A 19,080-nucleotide genomic window follows, 5' to 3' on the forward strand; every position below is an offset into this window, starting at 1 on the left:
TTCTTAGTTTGTAGTCTGCTCGACCACGTCGTTTGTCTGTTATTCGTGTTGGTTTTAACTGGCAGTTATCCTGGTGTGATATGAAAAATGCTTCCCTGATTTGATCATTCACCTTTTGAATATCTAAACATGCTTTAATGGTAATAATTGTATTTCCTATCTTTGCTTTCATATCGGTTCGATATCCTTCCCAATTTGTGCATTTCGGATCCCTGTAGCTAACTAAGGCTGGTTTACCTGTATATAAGGTAAAGTCAATGTGTCAATCCAAGATGGATCCTAGGCCGCTAATTTGGCCTCTCCCAGTAACCCAAGCCTCCTGGATTAGTGCTACATATGTAGCTTCATTTGCGAATCTTCTGTCAATGGTATATGAAGTAGCCTTGGCATTTTAAAAATTCGCCTCTATGAATTCATTCCTCTTGTAGGTTCTTTCCTTACAGACACTTTAGTAGAGCCATCTTTATCGGTTCCACTTTTACCCTTTGTCTCTAGGAGATAATTTGGCCAAGGCATCATGGAACAATATACCCCGAGTATCTGCAAAATACGGAGGCCAAAAACCTTGCTAGTAGATGTTTGTGTTTTTCTCGAATATGATTTAAATGAAAAAAATATTGAATAGAATACGGAGGAAAGTGTGGAAAAATTAGAACCTACAAAATAAAAACAAACACATGTTAAACCGGCGACAACTCATTGCTGAGTGAATATAAATAATATAATTGACACAATCCACAATGTATGTAGAGACAGAACAAAAGAAAGCGGTCTAAAGGACATGTCAAAAGTTAAAGACGTAGTAAACTGCGAGCAGAGATCTTCAGATACGAATAAAGAAAATCCTAAAAAAAATCATAAAACTAATAGTAAACGCCAAAGGAGTAGGTCGAAAACGCCACAGAAAATAAATGATCAGCCAAAAATTATTCACTTTTTGATGAAAAAATTTATCAACATTAATAAAAGTGAAGAAAATACAAAACACAGAAGAAAATGGAGAAGAAAGTGTGGAAAAATTAGACCCTACACAGAAAAAAAGCAGATGTAAAATCGGCGACAACTCCTGGCTGGGTTATTTGTTAGTATAAATAATTTAATTGACACATTTCACAATGGATGTGGAGACAGAACTTGCAAAAGAAACCGATCTAAAGGACATATCAAAAGTCATAAAACTAATGCTAAACGGTGAAAAAGTAGTTCATAAATTCCACAGAAAATAAATGATGATCCAAAAATTTATGAAAAAAGTTGAGGACGAACTGTCTATTGAAAATGAAGAAAAGACTGAAAAACTCAACAAAGAAGAAAGTGGAGAAGAACGTGTGAACATTGCCGGGTTGTATGAAAATATACACTTTTCTGTGAAAAAAGTTCTAATGGAAATGAAAAAAAAAACCAAAAACAAACATCTGCTGGATGGGTATTTGGGTTCCGTATTTTGCAAATACTGTGTAAAACCGGCCACCAATGAAGATATAAGTGCTTTCACCAAAAAATTTACCTCGAGATGTATTTTGAGGCCAAAGAAAAATCGTTCTTCAAAAAATGTATAAAATTAACGGAGAGGCAAATTTAAAATGAGTCTCTGCGTTAGATCCATTTACTTTTGTAGATTTTAATTTTTCCACTTTCTCCTCCATTTCCTCTGCGTTTTTTAAGTGTTTTTTTGATCACCATTCCTTAGTTCGTCCTCAACCAGGACTTTCTGTGGAATGTGACTCAATATTTATTTTCTGTGGCGTTTAAGAACTTCGTTCTAACGTTCTTCATCTTTTGAATTGTCCTTTAGATCGCTTTCTTTTGGAAGTTCTGTTTCTACATCCTTGGTGGATTATGGCAATTAGATTATTTATGTTAACAAATAACCCGACGAGTTGTCGATGGAGTTACATCTGCTTCGTTATCTTTTGTAGTTTCTAATTTTTTCACACTTTCTTCTCCATTTTCTTCTGCGTTCTGTTCAGGGTTTGTTTCATTTCCATTAGATAGTTCGCCGTTAGAACTTTTTCTAAAGAATAAATTTTTTTCATAAAACGAAAAATAAAAAGTTCCCATATGGTCCCGACTTAATTGGACACACGTGAGTGACGTGTATATGCTTCTAAAATTTATTTTCAGAATTTAATTTCGTCATAAGGGCAAATCATAAAAGTAACCGTATTTTGTTATAAATTTTACGGTTAGGTGTCGCATCAAACATGCCAACTACTCAGATTAAACTTGCGAAAATTATTAAATCATTTTCTGAAACCATGTTCTTGGGGCATTTCTTTGTTATTTGATCAAACTGCAATTATAAACCAATGCATAATTCCTCATAATTGTAGCGTCAAGAAAAATCAGGGCTAAGAGTATTGGACATGACCGTTATTATCAGTTGACCGCTGAAAGCACATCGGAGAATTTTCCAAGCTTTAGTAAAATTGACGCTAGAAAGCAAAGTACAACAAATAACGCTGAAACAGAAAGGTAGCAGTAGCATAGTCTCTGCAGTCTACTGTAGAGACTAGTAAACAGGACAAACCAAATAAAAATATGAATAAGTACAACAGGAAGAAGAAAAAGAAAAGTGGGAAAATTTTAATTGGAATGTGGAATATAAGATCATTCGGAAAAATAGAAGAACTACAAAACCTTATTGATCAAATAAAAATCTACAAAATAGATATTTTAGCATTGCAAGAAATGAGATGGAAGAACGAAGACATCTGAGTATATCGAGAATACCTAATGTCACGGTAATTCACGAGGTGGACAAGAGGGATTTCATAATAAGTGAAAGATACAAGCAGGCGGTAAAAATTTTTACTAACATTAACGAAAGGATAATGTTAGTAAAACATGTAGGAATAACAGAATGGAAAAAACAAGCAAAGGAAAGAAAATCATGGTCAACTACAGTCAAGAAAGCTAAATATATATGACCTTGAAATGATCTCCACAAAGAAGACAAACTAGAAAGTAACGATTTTAGATATAAAACGCTGGACTTTTTGAGGAGTTACGCGTGTGGCTGGCCTCCACACCATGCAAAACTTTAGAGCCTAGAAACCCTAATGGGCGACCATGGCCCTCCATGGACCACGACATTTCCAAATTTATTTTCATAACCATTTCAGAGTTATCATATAATAAGTTTTATTTTTATACCGCCATCAAAACTATTGATCACGAGGGATCGAATTAGTAGGAAAAAAGTATATATATATATACTAAGTCGTATACAGACAGCACTTAAAACCCTGAATAGTCACCTGACTTTATTTTATTATCTTAGTAAACACAGGTTGTTATTTTTACCATATTTAAGTTTTAATGTTTGACTAGCGGTAATAAATCACCCTATATTATTTAGATTGCTGATAAAGACATTGAGGTTGGCAGGAAAAAGAAACTCGTTATCTCTTTGACTAGCTTAATAATTAAACTCATTTAACTGTGTATACAGGGTGTATAAAAGGTAGGTCATAAATTAAATCACATATTCTAAAACCAAAATAGTTCAATTGAACCTAACCTACTTTAGTACAAATGTGGACAAAAAAAAGTTACAGTCCTTTGAAGTTACAAAATTAAAATCGATTTCTTCCAATCTATCGAAAACTGTTAGAGATTTTATATTAAAAGTGGACACGTGGCCTTCTTAGGGCAGGAACATCTTAAAAAAACAACAGTGAAATTTTTGCACCCTATAAAAATTATTTGGGAGTTTTGTTTCCTTACACCCCTCTAATGTTTGTATACGTTCCAATTATTATTGTAGTCCCATTCTTCTTCTTCTTTTTCAAGTTCCGCTCCTATCGGAGATTGGAAATCATTCTGGCAATTATAATTTTGTTGGTTACGCGCCTGAATAGTTCGATTGAACTGCATCCAAACCATTCACGGAGATTGCGTAGCCACGAGATTTTACGTCTTCCTACGCTTCTTCTGCCTTTGATTTTACCCTGCATTATATTCCTTAGTAGTTCGTATTTTTCACCTCTCATGATGTGCCCCAAGTATTTCAATTTCCTGATTTTTATGGAATTTAAAACTTCGCATTGTTTTCCTAGTTGTTCGAGAACTTGTTCGTTTGTTTTGCGATCCATCCATGATATTTTCAAAATACGTAGGTAACACCACATTTCGAATGCTTCTAGGTTTTTAATGTTGGATTTTTTAAGTGTCCAAACTTCAACCCCATAAAAAAAGGTAGAGAAAATATAACATCGGAGCGATATATTGATATCGCGATTACAAAAAAGTTCCAAAATCTCTTAATCTTTTGTATATATTTTTGGTCGGCCATTATTACCAACAAGTTGCGGTCGCAATGTGCCTGTCGCCCGTAAACGACGATCAATGGAAAGAAATAATCGTCTGGTGTATTTCGATTAGGATATTTTTCCGCATAACGCCTTGCAGCTGCTGCACTATTTGTAATTACCAATAATTATCTAAAACCCTTATTTAGCCTGCTCAAACCAAACTTTCATTTCTGAAAACGGGTACGCCATTGTAAGAGTGAATTTAGTTTTTCTTAATAATCTTAATTGCACAATAATTGGAATATTTATTACTGAAAATATGTATTGTTGATGCTACTGTTTGATACATAGTATCCTAAGTGTTATACGGCCAATTACAGAATTTTTGAAACATAATAAAAAAGAAGCCCCATCTCGATAAAAACTGGCTTATCGCAAAAATATTAAGAGGCAAAAAAACTTTTAAAATCATTGTGTTAAGTAATGGTGTTACAATAATAATTTAATTGAAACATACACAAAGATTTGGGGGATTAAGGGAACAAATCCCCCATAAAATTTTTATAGGGTGCACAAATTTCAATGTGATTTTTTTTAAGATGCTGCTGCCATAATAAGGCCACATGTCCATTTTCAATATAAAATATCTAACAGTTTTCGATATAGTGGAAAAAAAGATTTTTATTTTGAAACTTCCAAGCGCTGTAACTTTTTTATACGCACATTTGTACTAAAGCAAGTTCGGTTCAATCGAACTATTTTTGGCCACAGAATATGTGGTTTAATTTATGACCTACCTTTTTGTTACGCCCTGTATACTGGTCAGGCAGACGGTTGAGGTTGAATAACAACTTGAGGGTTGATATTTATTGCTGTGGTTTAGTTCAAAATCCAAAGAACTTCATTTAGCTTTTGCCTTCAAGAATGAAGGTTTGTCTAATTGGTCAACACTGATCCAACAAACTAGTTATTTAGCCTCTTCGTTAAGAGAAAATAAGAGGAGGGAACTGAAATCGTGAAATTGAAGCAGCTCAGAAAACATAAAAAAGGAGTTTGCAGACGAAATTTACTGTAATTATCAGAAAACAAGATGAAGATAACACATCACTCAATAAGTCCCGAGTCTGGCTTATGTATGGCGCTAATAATAACAAATCCGTATGATTCAGAGTAAATACCAAACTTCAAACGTCATCTGTCAAAATTTGAGCTCAATCGTAATGGAAATTTAGACATGAATATTTTGACCTACTTCAAAAATAGGTTAAATAAATTGGAACAAATAAAAATGAGGACGCTCAAATGGATTCAAAGACTGTTTAATACATACGAGATCCAAAAGCTTAAGAAAATGAACGATTTGTATGGCATTTAACTACTTCAGAGCGCTATAGCCCATAGTGGACTCGGACTTGACCAACTACCTGTCTCCAAGCATTTATCCTGTTGCTTTCTCAAATCTTCAGCACCATCGAACCAACGAAGACGAGATCTTCCTCGATGGCATTCCTAGGTTCTCTTATTTAGCCGATTGCACTTGTGATCTTGTTTCAGTGTGTCTTGCAATCTTATCCTGGCTGTTCTGCTTATGAGTTTCTGTCCCATATAGTGCCATAGAACTTACTACTACTTTCTGATGTTCTACTCAGCAGCCGATTTTTAAAAATTTATTTATTAGGCCAATTAAGTTATATTTTTACTTGAGACAACTGTGTAGACAGTTGAAATGTGTAGTATAAGATAATACAAAAGACTCTCATACAGCTATGGCGAAAAAATTATTATTTTTACTAAATTGATTGGTCTATAAGAAGAAACACCTATTACCAGCTGTTATTCTTATCTTTATTTCTGCTTCGTATTTCGTTTTATCAACGTTTATATTCAGTCCCATATGCTCATCAGCTCTTTTGATAGTAGGATAACCTTCCTCGAAGGTTATGTCCTCACTAGAGCGGGAATATCATCAGTATAAATAGGGTATTAAGTTTTCTTGGCTTGGCATGATTCTACTTTCCACACCATTGATATTGGTGGTTAAAACAGAATAACCCTTCCATAGTTCCCCTTCCATATTGTAGATGGATTTCGTCTTGCTATATGCGATTTTTCATTAGTTCGATCGTCTAGCATATCTCATTTAAACTGGCTTTCTACTCTATCAGTGTTGTTTACCACATCCTGTTCACCTATGGCTTCCATATCATTAAATAGTTCATCTATATATTGTGCACACCTTTACACTACCTCTTCTCTGCCGCCGATCCTTAATCGCTTCGGTTTTTTGTTGGAATCACTTTTGTATCGATTTGTACATGGACACATACCTCTGTCGAAGACCAAAAGGTATTCCAGAACCTTTAAATTGAGAATATGCAGTATGAGTAACAAACCTCTTACATATTTATCAATATAGCTGTCAAAAGGATTTTAATTGGTGATTAAACACCAATTAGAATTAATCTGTTGTAACTCCATTTACCATTACATACGAACAGAATACAAGATATGTATAGTAAACTGGTAATGAGTTTATCAAAATACATTACATACAAAAGTCTGGAATATTCTCAATAACAAACAGACTATTTGTGGAAAAATTCCTCGGACAGTTCGATTTTTATTTTCAATTTTAATTCTCAGTGATTCAGAATCTATCCTGATCCATTCATATATTTACATAAATCTTGAATTATAATATCTCACTAAACGGACAAAAATAATATAATAGTATATTTAACTAATTTATATGTCACCGTGTATCGAAAATTATTACATTTAAATATAGAAAATTTATTGAATTATGAACAGCCGTAATTATATAAAAATATATGATTTTATTTGATGCGATTGTTTTAAGAAAGTTGAACAATAGAGACAATTTATTAGATCAAGTAAATATTTGTGCAATAAAAATTACATTTATTATCAATTGTTTTTATTATTTTTATATTCTCTGCTGGTTGCTGAAGTGATAATATTTGGATAGTTCTATTTTATGCAATGTTTGTTGTGCTGGGTCGTTTGTTATATTTCTTAATATTAATTATTATCAATTTGGTTTGCTTTTAATGTTAAAAATTATTAAAAACGTAAGTATTTAAAATAAAACCCTTATATTTTGTATTTTAAAACATTAAAAAAACAAAATCTGGAGATATAGAAAATTGTAATAGTTTGAAGTTGCGTTTTTATTTTATGTTGCTCCTGTCTTTCACTCCGACGAGTCTTTATTTGAGCTTCATTTTTTAAAATCCACCGATGATCTCGTATGTACTTTGAATCTTTATACTTAAAATGGTGCTAATTACATTTCTTGATTGTTATCTAACTGCCCCAAAATTGACGTAAAATAACCTTTTTTTTTTCTAATTAGTGTAAAAATGTCTGCTTTTCATTTACGAAAACAGATTTCGTCTACGAGCAATAATTTAAAAGTTACTCTAGATATTTATAAGTTAAAAATAATATTATAAGGCCAGCCAGGTCACCAGATTTTAATTAAATGAACTTATTTCTTTGGGGTTGTTAAGAATGAAGTGTATAAAACGCCTCCAACAACAAGCGATGATATGAAAAATATTATCAGAATTGCATTTCAAAATGTCTACAAATGTTTCGCGAAGCACTAATATCATGTCGGCGATTATGTGCGAGGCACCTGCTGCCAAGACGTGCCTCGTCGCTTAGAGTTTTATGGAAATTCGATACAAAATCAGTGTAAACTCGTTATCGGGGGATTTTGGTGTCTCTGATCAATATTATAACGGTGATGTCTTTGATGTACAAACTCCAAGAGACCAGCCCTATCCGGAGCATAAGGTGCCTCGAGTTTGCACTGATTTTGTATCGAATTTACACAAAACTCCAGGAGCAGAGACCATCCTGTGTCCCAGGTGCCTCGCACACTATAGCTTACATGATATTAGTGTCCAGCGACCCCAAAAACCATTTTTTCCACAAAACTCTGGAAGAAGAGACCGTCCTGTTCACCAGGTTTATCGCACACCATCGCCCATATTACATATATTAGTGCTTAGCGACCCAAAAACCTATGAGTAATGACTTTGCATTGATTTTGTATCGAATTTCCACAAAACTCCTCGAGCAGTGGTCGTCCTAGGCACCAGGTGCCTCGCACACCATTGCCGACATGATAGTAGGGTTCAGAGACCCCAAGAACCCCCAAGTAGTAATATTAAACTCATTTCCGAATTACAAATTTATCATTTTTTCACTGGTGAAATGATTCACAAGCATTTCAAAATGCACTTTTGAAAATCCATTTTCCTTTCTCAATAATGCAATTTTCACATCCACATTTTCCTGACACTCACGAATTGAATGCAAAGTGCTTCATTGAGATCCATTCTACTTTGGCTTTTTCCGTTCTTGCTTGTCTTCCTCACCTATGTACACGAATTCATCGGTCATATGATTTTACACAAATCCTGGTTTTGTCTGAAAATAGCACATTTTGCCAATTTCCAATGTTCCAGTTTTGGTATTGAAGACACCAATTTAGGCGATCAATCTTGTGCTGCCTGGTTAACTCGGAAATCTGCAACTGTCTTCTTATCGTTTCAACTGAAACACTTACACTTGTACCTTCCAAAAGCAGCTTTTGGAGTTGGGGTGAGAAATTGTTTGGTCTCTTCTAGCTACTTGGACAATAAAACGATCGTGGCAAGCCGTTGTTACTTTTTGTTCCTAACTCCTGATACCTAGGATAGGTTTTTTACATAATGCTCTGTGTTACGCCTACCACTGTAGCTATGTCCCTCTGCAGATTTCTTGCTCCACAAGATCAATAATCTTTCGCCTTTGCACATCCGTTAACCCCACATAAGGCTTTTTGAAAGCGAAAGTTAGTTTTATTATTTTTGTTCAATTTACAACTAAAACAAATAATCTATACCGTGTCGAATTAATTTGAAATACATGGTGATTCCATATAAGTTTGGTTGTCCTTCTTCTTCTTCAGTGCCTTATCCGGTCCGGATATTGGCGATCATCAAGGCTATCATGGTTTTGTTGACTGCTCTGCGAAACAGCTCCGCTGAGGTCATCCCAAACTATTGTCGGAGATTTTTCAACCACGAGATACGACGGCGTCCCGGTCCTCTTCTGCCAAATACTTTACCCTGCATAACAAGTTGAAGATCCGTTTGGTTGTCCATTTAAAATATATATTAAGAAAAAAATCTCTGAGATAAACAAATTGAATAACTTTTAGAGTAATTGATAAATCGATCTGAAATTTTGAGGATTTGTTAGGTACCACAGGGCTTAACTTTTGACCCAATTTCAAAGGTGTTCTCAGTCACAGTTTAGGTTTTCATTTCCTATAACTGCTGTTGATAAAGAAGAGAGTTTTAGTACTCCAGAGTACACCCTCCGGAACTTTGGAACCATTCGTTTTAGAAGGATTATGCATAGGACCTTTCTTGTTTTAAATTTAATGTAGAACATTGTTCACACTAAACCGCGTAGTTTTAAAAATATTGACGAAAAACGTAAAAAAGTACTAATTTACGCACTTCTCTCCCCCCAAACCCGACGCTCAAAATGGTGTAACTTTTTTCTGAACAATATATGGACCATATAGAACAATTTGGTATTGGACAAAAACTTTTACTTTGGATGTCGGGGTTAGGCTTTTTTTTGGACCAATTGTACCATACTAGAATCAGATATCTTCAAACACATTAAAATAGAACTGAATTGACTCTGAAAACACAAACATTGATTGCCAGCTAATCCTCGACACTAATTTAGTTTATATTTCTCTTTGTATTGGTGTTTTGTGGTTTATGTTTATTTCTATAGTGAAATTCACAGTAAGTGTGCAGTACGGTTAAGATAGGAATGTGCATTTGCCGGATTTCACGCCATGTGCTTGGTAGCACAAACAGGGATAAGTAGTGGTCACGTACAGAACCATCCAAAGATCTTTACGACAGGGCTTCATTACGAGTAAACTACCTTTTTTGATTTTAATTTATAATTCAAATTAGAATAAAAGAGAAAGACATTAGATATTTATTATAAAATATATATATTTACAACTAATTGTCTTAAGTAGTCTAGAGGCATGAATTTTAATAAAAGGACCTAAGTTTTTAACGGTTTAGTTTATAGCTGTAGCTATACAGGGTGGGACTTCCGGAAAATGTATCCATCGATTATGGAAAAACTATAGTTAGTAAAATTTCGATAGGTAATAGATTTCGTGCATATCAAACTTCAATTGTTTTTTAGTTATTGACGTTTGAAAAGTGGCAATTTTCACATTTTTCACATTGCCATTCCAACTTTCATGAGCTATCGAAAAGCTTTCCAACCTGAAAATATTAAAATTTACTCGATTTCTTTGCACCCAGCCCAATACTCGAAAAGCTCGTACTCTGATAAATACATTTCGATGGTTATAGAATAATCGAGATTACTCACAGATATTCAATTCTACTAATGTCGCCCTCTACATTTGAGATTTCGGATTCGCTTTCGCTACTTTCTCTTGTGTTCGCTTCTATAATCAATTGGTCTACGTCATTTTGCAGGTTGTCCGCGTCAACATCTCAGTTTCCCTTTTCTTAACGACATGAATGGCATAGTTGCGCCCATTTTGCTTTGTTACGCGTGAGAAACCATCGTCGATCAACTGGCGCACCTCTTCGTTTTTAAAAGTGGTATATGGATAGCCACATATCGCTTAACTTGGTGCCACACGATTTCTATAGGATTTTAGATTCGCAGTGGTACGGAGGAAGCCTCAAAATAGAAACATTATGCAGTGCAACATATCCATCTAGATTTATACTAATAGCTCGGATTTTTACTAGCCATTTCTTGATTGCAGCTTTATTCCAGGAATTGTTAGGGCATCTCTCTTTACGGAAATAATACGATGCATTGTTCATTACAATAATATTGCTGCGACCATTTTATTTGGTAAAAGTATTAACGTCTCTTTAAAGCACGACTCAAATTGTGCGGCGTACATTTCATCATGATTGTCTCAATCATTTTTCTTTGACATAAAATATGCTGTGTCCCTGGAAGGAAAATTCCTTAAAAACCTGCATGCAATAAAACATCGTAAACTTCGTTTGGTAGGTGCTTTTAATCTATCTATCTATCTATACAGCCCTTGCTGTCCAATTTTGGACATAGACCTCCTCTTCCTTCTTCCACGTCTCTCTATTGTTGGCAGTTTGTATCCACTTCGGGCCTGCGTGTTTCTTCAAGTCATCTGACCATCTCATTTGTGGCCTTCCTCTTTTTCGTTTGTAACTATGGTCTCCAGTGTATAATCATCTTATGTGCTTTTAAACTCGTAGTTAAACCTTTCAGGACAGCATTGGGACTGTTTTGTATAGTGGTATCACACCATTCGTAATTAACAGATTGGCCAATATTAACACGATGGCCACGATTCGTCCAAATATATGATAAAGCAATAGTCTCTTCGCAAACATCGTATAGTTCCCATAAATTATGGCGCCAATGAATAATATCCTCTCGCTCCACCATGATGCCTCTTCCGTCATGTTTCTTACAAACAAGTCAAATTTCTTTCAGAAGCCTGTATAAAGTAGAAAGAGGCAACGGTGGTATATTCTCATTACCTTATATAAAGTTATGGGTTTAAATTTATGGGACTTTATGCTCTATGCTCAAAGTCGGACTAAATACTGAAGTGTAGTTTCGTTTCCCAAAGGCACTTTCACCCACGCCCATCTGTAATTACAAATTAAATGCTTGGAGGTTATTATATGCAAACAAGTTTATGGCCATATATGGCTATTTATGTTAAGAATAGTAATTTGCAACGGAACTTTTACAAAAGAAATGTTACTCTTACGAATATTATTCAATTTTACATAAATCGAGCATTATTTATGAATTTAATCTGCGCGTTTATAACTCATCAAACTGCTTAGGTCTATATTTTCAGGAATTATTTGCATTCATTGGATGACATCACTTATAAACGATATATGATTATGTTTTTGACATCTACATATTTGTACATATTTTCACAATTTTTTTTTTTCAATTTCGTAAATCTACCTCGAAACTATTGACCTTTGTATAAGATTCGTTACTTCAAATACAAAACATTCGGAAGAAAATTCATTGCTTTTTTATTATTCGGTATACATATTATAAAATTATGCCGGGAGATGCATTTTATCCAAGCCGGTCCTGTGCGACGCTCTTGAGTCACCAACCAACAGCTAGCGAAGGCCAATAACTTTGTGTATTTATTCTCTCTAATAAAAGCATTTCCCTATCTTAGCCGTACTACACTCTCGGTGTGAATTTCATTTTAGTTCAATTTCACTGTGAAGTAAAGCTAGGTAATTGTAAAAAAGTATGTTGAAATTGAGATAAATTACAAATGTCTACACAAAATAGGACTAATGTCTCCATGCATAACTACAGAGAGAAGACGTAGTAACATTCTTTTAAATTTGTACATTGATTGGTATCAGATACTACCAACGTTGGTCTGTAATTATTTCTTAGTCATCTGCGACTTCTGCAGTTTTACAGACCAAATCTGACCTTTCGTTAACAGCAACGTCATTTGTTATTTTATATCCCATCTTTTGTGAGATCATAGATCCTTTTCTCATTATGAATTTTAACCACAGTACTGATATTATTTAAATTACACTTACCGTCTTAGTCTAAAGGTTGTTTTTGCTCCGTACAATATTTGCAGAACGAATAACGAACTAAGAATAAACAAAATATTTTTTGACCACAAAGACCAACACAAAGAATCATCCTGAAATACTTCCCACCCAAGAGAGCGGCGCCAACACAAACAAAAATCAAAGTAGAAGGACTAATACGGAATCCACGGAATACTTACACACGGAAAGAATATCAGAGAAGATCGCTGGGAATGAAATATTAGAACGATAACATCGAGGAAAACTGGTAAAAACTCATAATAAAAATAACATAATTAACGCAGCAACAGAATCACTTGGAGAGAGGAAAGTAACGAATACTAACATATCCAAAAAGAAAACACCATGGTTTAGAGAGGAAGTGAAGACAAAATGTGAAGAAAAGAAGAAATCATTTTTACAATACAGAACACAACAGGCATACAACCACTATAAACGAATCAGAAATGAAACGAATACTTTGGTTAGACAAATAAAAAGGCAACACTGGCAGAGCTTCTCGAAACAGATGGAACACGACTTCTACGGAACACAAAAAGAAATATGGAGAATGATCAGAGGACAAAGAAAAGAGATGGACGAACTAATAAAAAGGAAACACACTCGGAAGGAAACATGGGTAGACTAATTTCGTTCCCTATTTGCTAAAGGGATGACTATAATGAACCAACACCAGAGGTGACGACAAACGAAGAAATAAATAATGAGGAGGAAGAGGTAAAAGGAAGCATTACGGAAATTAAAAAACAGAAAATCAGAAGAGGACAGAATACCGAACGAATTCCTAAAGTACGGAGGACCAGATCTGACCAAACAACTACTAAAACTGGTCAAAAAAATAATAGAACAAAACAGAATTCCTCAAGAATGGAGAGATCAAGCATCCTAATACCTTTCTTCAAAAAGGGAGACAAATCGGACCTGGAAAATTACAGCGAAATTAATTTATTAAACACAACACTAAATTAACAACCAAAGTGATAACAAATAAACTGAATGAAATTGTAACACTAGCAGAAGAACAACAAGGTTTTAGGTCGGGAAGATCATGTACCGACGCTATATTTATAATGAGGCAAGTTCAAGAGAAATCATTAGAATACAACAAACCGGCATATCTACGTTTCGTGAACCTTAAGAAGGCATTTGAGGTCAAATTAAAAGACGTTATCCACTTACTGTACGCAAGAGAGATACCTCTAGGAATAATCAAAACGATCGAAAATATTTACCAAAACAACACAATAAAAGTAAAAGTGGAAGAAGAACTAACCGACCCTATTGAAGCTGGCAATGGGATAAGACAGGGAGATTCCCTAAGTCTTCTATTGTTCAACCTGATTATGGATGAAATAATAAAAAATAGTAAGAACTAAAAAAGGATCCCAAATGGAAGAAAAACAACTTAAAATAATCTGCTATGCGGACGACGCAATACTACTACTCTCTGAAAGTGAAGATGATTTACAATGTCTGCTGCACCAATTTATTATAACCGCCAAAAAATTTAACATGTTAATTTCCACAAAAAAGACAAAATGCATGGTTACAACGGCAAATTTACTAAGATGTAAATTGGAGCTGTAAGGTCAGATAATAGAACAAGTGATGGAGATTAAATATCGAGGAATCACATTATCTAGCTACGGAAAGCTTGAAACTGAAGAGGAAGATCAAGTGAATAGAGCAAATAGAGTCGGAGACTGCCTGAATGAAACAATATGGAGAAATAAAAATATCGGGAAATAAATGACAGGTAGAATTTACAAGTCATCAGACCAATAATGACATACGCGGCAGAAACAAGACACAGAGAGGACAAAAAGGATGTTAGAAACAGCAGAGTTGAAAATACTTAGAAAAATTGATGGTAAAACACTATGGAACAGAGCTAGAAGTACAAATATACGACGTAGATGCAAGGTGGAGAACATCAAGAACTGGGTAATAAATAGAAGAGTAGAATCGAACAATCATATAAGCCGAATGACAACAAATAGAGTAAAGACAGTAAGAGACGGTTCCCCAATAGGCCAGGAAAACGATGGAACGACAACTTACTGGATGCACATTGAAAAACAGAGTCATGTCTATATAAAAAGGAGAAGAAAGAAGATTTGCAGAGCTTAAATATTTTTGCACATTTACGTCATTAAATTGAAGGCTTACCTTCTCTCATCCTAAAATAAATCCAGGCTGTTCTTTACAGATTTTAATGAGTAAAATAAACAAGATTTTAATGGTAATGAAATCGTTTATTTGCCTTTGTTACAGTGTATATAAATTATCTCGTACAATTCTAAATGAAAGTTAAATCGCAGTATATATAACTCAAAAAGCTCTAGCGCCATTATTAGGATCAATACTTTCTTTAATATTCAAGTTTTGACTATTTCGGTTAGCTTCAGCTCTTCTTTTCGCATTTTGTGCATCACTTCTGGCCCTTCCGCGAAGAACTACATTGATTGGTCTAGGTTTACTGCAGGTGGCGGCTTCTTTTGGTAGATCTTGGCCCCGATTTTCCTTTTGTTTGTATATAGACTTGATGTTAGGGATGCACGTTGTTTTTTGATCTCCTATTTTCCTTTCTGCGGATGCTATTACTAATTCTTGGACAAATCTGCTCCGCTCTCTTCTAATTTGATCAGAGGCACACTGAAGTGAAAGTTCTTCTAATAAACCTAGAGTGAAAACACAGAACATATTTAAAAGCAATAATCACACTAAACCAATACTATTTAACTAACAAGGAATATATACATACATACATACATACACAAATATATTCGGGCGCCATTGTCGATACATGTTTAGGTGTCATCTCTATCGTCAAAGTTTCCCTGTGTTTTAATTTCTATGGTTCCTCTTATTGTTACTATCTTATAATGTGGAATCGCTGCGATATGTTTGCAAGAACTGAGGTATATTTTTACCACGAACATGCATTTTCGTGTGTGAATAGGACTGACGGATTTGCTCCTTAGATCTAGCTTGTGTTTCTGTACAGTCTGACAGAAATTCCTTCTTTGGTTTGTCCTATATATCCCACATGAACAAACCATGAGACAGAAAATAGATCCTAGCTCTTGCAAACACAACTAACATATTAAACATACACACACTTACGGAATAAAATTGTTAGTCCTTATTTTAAAATATAAAAATGCTGGGACCCGACAACTTTTAAATTTAAATTTGCACTTTTGAAGTGAATACTTCTTATCGCTCGATATGATGTTTTGCATGGGCTGAAATTCTATTTAACGTGACTCGAAAAATCGAGACGGGTGCAGTAACCTTACGGTATACAGTAATATACATACATATACACTTGATGTTTCGCATAAATAAAAGGCCGTTTAATGTTAGAATAAGTGAACATCAATCTTATATGAAAAATAGAAAATTTGATAGATCTCAAATATGTAAACACGCATGGGATAATGAACATAAGGTTCAATGGAATGATTCAAGTATAGTCCTAAAAGAAACGGATGGTAAAATGAGAAAAATCAATGAAAGAAGCGGCTCTAATTATTCTAAATGAGAGCAATTGTGTCGCGAATTCCTCGGCATAATGTAGGATCTGGTTACCCATATTAAAAGAGGAAGTTATTAAAAGAAAAATACCAGTATTAGTAAGTCAGTAACATATCGAGGATACATAATTTATTTTTTTTAAATAACAAACATATAAAATCAGAATTTTGTGAATGAGGTTTTATTCCTGGTTTTTCGCTCATAATTTACTATGGAATCACTAACAGGAGAATTTTATTGACATGGCATGTGGTTGTCTTTTTAAAGACGAACTACGTGCTATGATTTTTTCTGACGGATATTCTCAAGTTAAAGTTGAATTTCATGTAATCGAATGAACTATCTTACAAGTAAAGTCGTCCCAGGAACGCAATTCAGCAATATTGGCAATATCATTTTAAAGTCGTCTACTTTAAAATGTATAATGTATGTCTGAATTGTCAATATAAATGAGTCAGATAAAATTAAATTAGAAGAATTTTTCACCAAGTAACAAAAAACAAAATTTGTTGAATTTACTAATGTTTGTATTTTGAGAACGATTTCTGAAGTGGAAATTGAAACGTCAATAAACTTTAATGGTGGCTTATTCCCATTTATATAGTAATTACTTTAAAATGCCACAAGAAAATAGCTTTACAACAATATATTCTAGCTCGTTGATATCAGATTGGTAAGGAGCTCTTAAAAACAGAAAAATATACAGGGTGTTTTATTAAACATAAATATGATGGACTAAGCTAAACTGGCGTGAATCATCCGTTATATTCAAATTTATATTTAAAAAAAGCACATTTGAATTTAAAAGTTGACTGGCCCCACCGTTTTTTTAATTTCCTAAAATAAGGAAACAAACAATTTTATTCCATAAGTGTTTTCTACGCTGTATAATTTCAAATCTTCACCCTGTGTTATTCATAATAGACCCTTCATGATATAGTTCGTTGATATCGGGATGTTGAGGAGATTTTAAAAATATACAGGATGTTTCATTAAAAATGAAGATTATGGACTATGCTAGACTTGCGCGAATCACCTTTTACGTATAAATTTATGTTTAAAAAGCGTACATCTATCTATATTTAAAAATTGACAGTCTTGGCGTTTTTTGTAATTTTTTAATTTATCTTCAAGGGCCAGCATGCCTATTGATTATGTTATGAATCTATTGATTATGTTAAAAAAAATAGGGCTAAACGGAACTACAACGTTAAAGAGGTTTTATTATTTCATATGGTCAATGGACTCCTAAATATGAAAAAACCGCGAAGTGCTACCATTTAAAGGGTGCGTTTGTGAGAAAAGGATGAATTCGTCCCTATGTACTAGGATGCATTTTGGTGGTCTATGCAGTTTTAGTACATAACATCTACAGAAAAGTTGTTCAAAATTAAATTTCTTATCGAACTGTTACCTTTAAAGTCAAAAATAATTTTTTTTGAGAAAAATATATTCAAAAAACGAACCAAAAAATATATAAATGTATACTCTAAATCCTAAATACTTTTACCAAACGTCATTTTGAAGAGAAATGACAACAGATTCTTTTCTGTAACACAATGACCTATACCCCTGTGGAAAAATGTTATGAGATAAAAAAAATTGCATGTGTTCCAGTTCTTTTCTCAAAAAAGCACCCCTTTAGCGCTCCGCGGGTTTTTTTTCATATTTGGAGGTCCACTGACCATATGAAACAATAAAACCCGTCAGATTAATTTGCGTATGTTATAAAGATGTTATATCACTTTTTTTCTGAAATTTTGTTTCAGAAACGAAAGTGTTCAGAATTGAAATTGGGATCAGATTAATTTTTCTGTGGTTGTTCATTCCATAAATATTTCCAATGTTTCCAGGTTTATTGCAAGTATAACGTCTGTCTCGTATGTGAAATACCTTGTAGTATATGTCAAATACCGTTACGTTAACGTCTAGAATAAGGGCCTGTATAATTTGATCTCCAGTCGCAAACCCAGGGTCTGTATTTTAAATAAATTCGCTGTTCTCCAATTTTTCTGGGGGTAAACTTAGCCACTGTCATTTTAACCGTCAAAGTATAAGATCGACGAAAGAATAATAACATTCATATTAAGAGAACAAAGGTGTCTTTAGTGAAAACGACAGTAACAGTCAAGAATAATGTCACATATCTGGGAATTCACTTAGACGGTCACTTAAATAAAAAAAAAAACAACTAAAGTTAGTAACAGTTTATAACAAAAACATACATAAATACATATATACACACATATATATATATACACATATATATATATATATATATATATATATATATATATACACACATATATATATATATATATATATATATATATATATATATATATATATATATATATATACCATCATGGCATCTACACTCCTAGCTGAGTGGTTGCCGCCCTCTTTGGGCTTTTCCGATTCATTTGTTGCGGGGAATCAGTCCGCATTAACATTTTGGTTAACAATTGGTTGTGTGACTTGGCGTCTTCTACAATATTTGTACATTCTTTTCTGTTTTTGCTTATGGTTTTCCAATCTCCAACTCCCATATATACAATGTATTTTAAACAAATTGA

General features: G+C 33.8%; 1 protein-coding gene across 2 annotated transcripts in view; it reads right to left on the reverse strand.

Moving 5' to 3' along the window:
• Positions 1-15,198: 15,198 nt before the first annotated feature.
• LOC140452359 (E3 ubiquitin-protein ligase KCMF1-like) overlaps positions 15,199-19,080 on the reverse strand; it is a 35,402-nt gene continuing 31,520 nt past the window's right edge. For both annotated transcript variants that reach the window (XM_072546566.1, XM_072546565.1), the window contains one exon: positions 15,199-15,645. In XM_072546566.1, coding sequence (XP_072402667.1) covers positions 15,296-15,645 — 350 coding nt within the window. In that variant the 3' untranslated portion in view covers positions 15,199-15,295. The remainder of the gene's footprint in view (positions 15,646-19,080) is intronic.

Source organism: Diabrotica undecimpunctata, chromosome 10 (genome assembly GCF_040954645.1).
Source record: "Diabrotica undecimpunctata isolate CICGRU chromosome 10, icDiaUnde3, whole genome shotgun sequence".
Classification (NCBI taxonomy): domain Eukaryota; kingdom Metazoa; phylum Arthropoda; class Insecta; order Coleoptera; family Chrysomelidae; genus Diabrotica; species Diabrotica undecimpunctata.